Genomic DNA, 6380 nt, shown 5'->3' on the forward strand with positions numbered 1-6380 from the left:
GCACCCACACACTGAGACAATGGGGATGTTCTATCGGGAACCCACCAAGGCCAGCTGGCCTGGGTCTGAAAAAGCATGGGATAAGACCATTTAGCTTTTTATTAGCTCAGTCAGCTACCTTAGGCAGGCAAGGTAAAACAGCAAAGCTCTTTACATAATTAAACAATTGCAACACATCTTTACATCGTTAAACAAATGCAGCACATTTTTGCATAGTTAAACAAATACTCTGCTGCTGTAACCAAGAGACTTAACATCTCTTGAGCCACACCCCTTCAGAAGCACTTGCGATCCCAGGTCCGGGTACTATTTGAAGCAGTGGTGGCATTGTTGTGGTCGTGGTGCTGTGTCTAAAGAGACTTCATGGATAGACACTCTCAGCTCCTTAAATCCAGACTCTAGAATGGAACAGAACAGAGTTGTGTCATCTTATTTGCTCTTGTCAGCGGTTTGCTTTTGGTTTCTTCCAGCTTCAACCTGGCTTTGTGGAATGTATGGTCTTTCTTCACTCCTGTGCTGCTGTTCACTCAGTTTATGGGGCTCGTGATGTTCATCTCGCTTCTCGGATAAGCTCAAGGTAAGATCCCTAGAGTGCTGTTTGTAGCAGTGAACAGTGAGAAAGCTGGCAGTCACTTCCTGAGTGTTCTGACAGGCTGCCTAGGAATCACTTCCTGCTGTGTCTGCACCAGAGCACAGCACCACTGAGCACCGCCTTCCACAGAACTCACAAAGCAGCGTGCACATCTTACTGCGGATAAGTTCACGTGAGGCTGTTTTCTATGGTGTGGATGACTGCTGGATGGATGGGAGTGACGTCCATCTTACCCCATTTGGACAGACGGGTGCACTAGCCCTTTTTAAAAACAATTCCTTTCAGAGGCTGGAGAGGTGCTTCACTGATTAAGATCAGTGGTTGCTCTTCCAGAGGACCTGGGTTCAATTCCTAGTATCCACACTGGGCTCACAACCATCTCTAAGTCTAGTTCCAGGAGATCTAACACCTTGGCCTCCACAGACAACAGACACACATGTGGTGCATATACATACTCACAGGCAAAACATTCATATACATAAAGTAAAAATAAATCTTTTAAAAATTGTGTTCTTTTAATACTATTTAGAGAATTTATGTGTCCCTGTGAGCGCCCTACCCCTTCCCTGGTTGGGAGGATTGATAAATATGTGTTGAATAAGTGTGCAGTACTGAGAATGGTCATGCTGTGATCAGGGTGAAAAAGACAGTCCCTCCTTTCTTTCCACTCACATCTGAATTTGGAGAAAATCAGCTCAACAGGATGGTTTGCAGACAGAGAAATGGGGCTGAGGAAATGGGGGTCATCAGCTGAGTGATGGTGGTACTGAGGACCGGGTCTCCCAGCTGACGAGTGGGTTTACCCTGCAGCCCTCATCGGAGTGTGATCAGAAGAAAGAGGTGCACTTGATCCTGCTGTTGCTAGTTGGACAGGAGTTGCTCGCCACCATCATGTTGACACAGACATTGTCCTCCAGCATTGCACTGTCTAGAGACTGCTGAGATTCATGGGCCCCTTCTCCCTGTAAACATGTCACTTTAAGAGGTTCAGGGTCCATGTATCATCCTATTCCCACAGCTTTGGCTAACCTCGATTTCTCCCCGCCCCAATAGAAACAAACAAAACCAGAAAACCACACAACACAGTGGCTGAGATCTGGATGTTTGGTTGAGTTTTCAGGTGTTTGGGTGCTCTGATTTCCATGTTTCTGGGTGTATGGTTGGTGGTGAGAACTGTGTGGTGCTGGCAGGCATGAAAATTATTGCCCTTTTTTTTTCTTTTTTTAAATATTTGTGTATGAGGGCTGGAGAGATGGCTCAGTGGTTAAGAGCACTGGCTGCTCTTCCAGAGGTCCTGAGTTTAATTCCCAGCAACCACATGGTGGCTCACAACCATCTGTAATGAGATCTGGCGCCCTCTTCTGGCCTGCAGGCATACATGGAGGCAGAATGTTGTATACATAATAAATAAATAAATATTTAAAAAAAATATTTGTGTATGAGTGTTTGCTAGTATGTGCATCACGTGTGTGTCTGGAACCCACAGAGGCCACAAGAAGGTATGGGATCCCTTGGGGTTGGAGCTTTCATGTGGGTGCTGGGAATTGAATTCCAGTCCTCTGCAAGAGCAGCCAGTGCTTTTAACCACAACACCATCGCTCCAGTCACATAGGCTTTGTTTTTAAATGGAAATTCATGAGCTTAAGATGTTTCATGTGATATATAAATGCTGTTTTCTTCCAGACTTAAGAACATGGCCATTCGAAGGGAGCAAAGTCTCCAGCTTGTGCCCCTGACATGAAGGAGAAGCCTAGTGTGCACGGGTGTCTCTGAAGAGTGGTTTCTGTGGGGAAATTGTGACTTTCTGAATCTGCTGTTGAAATCAGAATAAATGACTTTCTCTTGGGTGTTCTCAAGTGATTTGTTAGCAGTTTGTGTGACACAGAACTCAGGAGTGTGACTCTGTCAGATTTTGGAGACAGTGGCGGCCCTTTACAGGAGCACAGTGCCCACGGTTTTACAGACCCTCAGGGTAGCTGTCCTTGTATAAGGTGACTGGACACAAGTATGAAAGAATTGTGTTGTCACCTTTAGTAGTCACTGGATAGCTCATATTTGTCCCAGCTTTTTAGGGAGAGGACAAACAGAGCATTTTATGGTTTCCTGCTACTTTGGATTTTACCATTATATAAGTTATTTGGTTTTAGCACATTTTAACATATGTACTTTTAATGTTTCAGTATATATAATTTTTTTCTGTAACATCAATAAAATATTTTTTTATAACTTTCTTGTGCATTTTGTTAATACAAATTTGGGGCTAGCTTCTGTGTTTAGCTGTTTGCAGTTAGAAGCCTCTGTTAGAGAGGTTAACTCTGTTCTTACGTGACTCCATAGCAACCAGTCTTTGTGCTTTGAAGTGTAGAAATGCTCCCAGGATGCCTGTCACAAGCACTGGGACACAGAGATGCTTGTGGGTTTCTTTCCTTGTGCAGTGACTGATGTGGTCCCACTGGGACTCGGGCACACTACACTCTTAACTGGAGGATTTCCAGTTTTGAAACTGTAAACTGGAAAAAAAAAAAAGCTTGTCTTTGGGGTTAGGGAAATAGAAATAATGTGTGTATGGCACCCATTCTAGTCTCCAGAATACAGTAGGCTCAGCCAGAGAGCAAGAGTGAGGAGGGAAGAGAAGCGGCGTGGTTTAAGGTGGGCCACACATAATCAGCAGAGTCGAGCCACTTTGGACCTCGCGTGTGAGGAGGTGTGTGGAGACTGACCGAGCAGAGGTCAGAGTCAGCTAGCCAAGGGTGTCAGCAATGAGGGCACTGGGCAGGCTAGAGACTGCTGACCTACCAGGTGGATCGGCTCTCCGACTTTCTTAGGAAACATGACTCTGATAGTCGCTCTCACTGGTTTTATAAACTATCTTGCCTATTTTTAAAATTTAATGTATGGTTTAAAACCTGATTAGACAAGGGTCAAGTACTGTGGCCAACTAAGATGGTAGGGAGAAGACTGTTACTTAGGAAATTCTTTCACTTGAGCGAGGCACTACTTGAAGCTACTCAAGAAGCTGACGTTAGAGGATCTCAAGTTCATGGCCGGCGTAGGCACCTGAGTGAGACCCTGTCTCAGAAAGAATAAAGACTGGGCCTCTAGAGCATTTGCCTGGCGTACATGAGGCCCTAGTTTCAACCTCTAATGCATTAAGTAAGCAAATGCACACACAAACATACAGGATCATTCCTGGTATTTGCCATGCCAAACTCATGTCATTTCGGGAGCTTTTTATTGTGTATGGTGTGTGTACGTGTGTGTGGAAAGGTTATGTATAGGTATCCCCAGAGGCCAGAATAGGATGTTGAATCCTTTGGAACTGCAGTTTCAGGCATTTGTAAACATTTTGCGTGGGTACTGGGAACTGAACTCTGGTCCTCTGTAAGAGTGGTGTGTGCTCTTAACTGATGATGGGTCATCTCTCCAGCCCCACCCTTTGTTTTTATGAAAACCATCAAAGAAATAAGTGATGTGACGCCTTTTCACCATGTCTGAATAAGCCAGGGGGAGGAGAGCCCATTGTGGGGGATGAATGCTGAAATGAACAGCTGCAGGTTCTACTCAGGTTAGCGCCATGACACAGTCATGCATATACTCTGACTTAGACAGTGTCAAGACCAAGTTTTGACCCTGGTTCCTGGAGCTCAGGCTCTGCTTCAAGCTTGGCTGTCTTGCTTGAAGCACGTCTGGGTGGTTCCAGGGAGCAGTCTGGGTGGAGGTAGCACTGGAGAAGCCGGGTGTTAGGGTGGGTAGGAACACATTCATTTAACAATGCCATTTAATTGGCACTGCTGGAAACCAGATGAGGACTTCCCACGTCTACTGGGACCTGACTTGGGAGGCACTGGTTTTTCTAGGAAGCCTGAAGCAAGTTCCTGACTAAATTTGCTTTCTGCTTAAAAAAAAAAAAAAAAGGAAAAAGGGTTTCTGGAGACTGGAGAGATGGCTCAGTGGGTACAATTTTTTGCTGAGCAAACAGCAGGGCTGGAGCTTGGATCAGTCAGAACCCATGTAAGAGACAGATGTAGATGGAAGTTTACCTGTACTCCCAGTGCTCAGGAGTCAGAGTCCCTGGAACAAGCTGGTTAGCTAGACTACCCTAAGTGACAGGCTTAGTAGGCTCGGTAGAGATGCTCCCTGCCTTAACATGTACAGTAGAGTAGTAGCGGAAGACCCCCCCATGTTAATCTCAAGCTTTGACACGTATACACATGTACTGTCCACATGCATGTGCTTTTACACATGTGAACATGTATACACACATATACACTACACATACTATATCCACACACACACAAAGCCTGGATCCCCTTAAGCAAATGAAATTCATCAGAGGCAGTTGAGCCACTGAACCAGGTCTTGCTAAGGGGGGCAGGCAGGATCGTTGTGGGGTTGGGCTTGGAGCTGAGGTTAGGATAAATGTTCCTTTGAAAGTCTGACTGCGCTGGAGATGGAACCCAGGGCTTCACTCCAGCACAAGCTGCATTGCCTGCTTGTCTTTGTGGTTTCTTGGAGACTAAGCTCAGCATTCTTGAAATGCAAAGAGTTATAGATTCTATAGTCAACCGTCTCCAGATACTTCAAAACTGAGGTCATGCCGGGTGGTGGCGCACGCCTTTAATCATCACTTGGGAGGCAGAGGCAGGCAGATCTCTGTGAGTTCAAGGCCAGCCTGTTCTACAGAGAGAGTTCCAGGATGGTCAGGACTACACAGAGAAATCCTGTTTTGAACTCTTCCCCAAAAGAAAACACCCCCCCCCAAAAAAAAACCAACCGAGGTCGCCATCTACATTGTTTTTGCCACACAAGGCCAAAAGCAAGGGAAATGTTAGGCTAGAGCAGCATAGCCGTCCATGGTTGGGGAAGGCTGAGAAGACAGGGAAGTCCAATAATTGCAGGGAGCCAGACAAGATCGCCATTACAAGATGGCGCCGTCATCCTGTCTTGTTGGAAATAAACAACTCCATATTTGGCCAAACGCAAGGGAAATGTTAGGATAGAGCAGCATAGCCGTCCCTGGTTGGGGAAGGCTGAGAAGACAGGGAAGTCTAAGAATAGAGACTATTCCAGAAAGGAACATGAGTTCACAGAAGGCTTCGGGTTCTGCAGCTGAGGAGCACTCTCTCCCTAGACCCTCAAAGTGTGATGGTTCATTTCTAAAGTCTGAATCTTAGGGATGGTTGAAGTTTTTCTTCCCTCATTCAGCAGTTTTAAGACTTGTGTAGCCCAGGCTAGCCTTGGACTTGCTATGTAGGTCAGACTGGCCTTCAATCTGTGAACTTTCTACCTCAGCCTTCTCAGTGCTAAGATTCTAGCCTTTACCACCATGGCCAGTTTACAAACCCTTTTATACCTTACCTTGAGTGTAATCCTCGTGCGGTGGGCTGAGCCATTCCTGTCAGCACGCAAATGCAGTATGCAGTCTTCCACCTACACACACGTGTCTCGTTAGGCTTCTCCACGCTTCTCCAGCGAGGCCCAACCATTGATCCCCCTATTCACCACAACCACCAAAGAATTTTACATCCATTTTCCATCTCTTTATTCTGCCTTTGAAAAGAAATTACAATGGGGTGTGGTGGCAAATGCCTGTGGTCTCAGCTACTTGAGAGGTTGGCTGAGGCAGGAAGAGTTTTTAATCTGACGCCAATCTGGGCTACATAGATCCCATTTCAAAAATTTTAAAAAAGGTCTGAGAAGCCGGGCGATGGTGGCGCAGGCCTTTAATCCCAGCACTTGGGAGGCAGAGGCAGGCGGATCTCTGTGAGTTCGAGACCAGCCTGGTCTA

At 46.0% G+C, this 6380-nt stretch overlaps 1 protein-coding gene across 1 annotated transcript in view; it reads left to right on the forward strand.

Annotated features, from left to right (window-relative positions):
• The window catches only part of Tmem128 (transmembrane protein 128), a 14543-nt gene extending 11721 nt beyond the window's left edge, over positions 1–2822 (forward strand). Inside the window, exons 4-5 of the mRNA XM_005365964.2 lie at positions 471–577; positions 2276–2822. Of these exons, the coding sequence (XP_005366021.1) occupies positions 471–570 (100 nt within the window). The 3' untranslated portion in view covers positions 571–577; positions 2276–2822. The remainder of the gene's footprint in view (positions 1–470; positions 578–2275) is intronic.
• Positions 2823–6380: the final 3558 nt, after the last annotated feature.

Source organism: Microtus ochrogaster, unplaced genomic scaffold (genome assembly GCF_000317375.1).
Source record: "Microtus ochrogaster isolate Prairie Vole_2 unplaced genomic scaffold, MicOch1.0 UNK5, whole genome shotgun sequence".
NCBI classification, from domain to species: Eukaryota; Metazoa; Chordata; class Mammalia; order Rodentia; family Cricetidae; genus Microtus; species Microtus ochrogaster.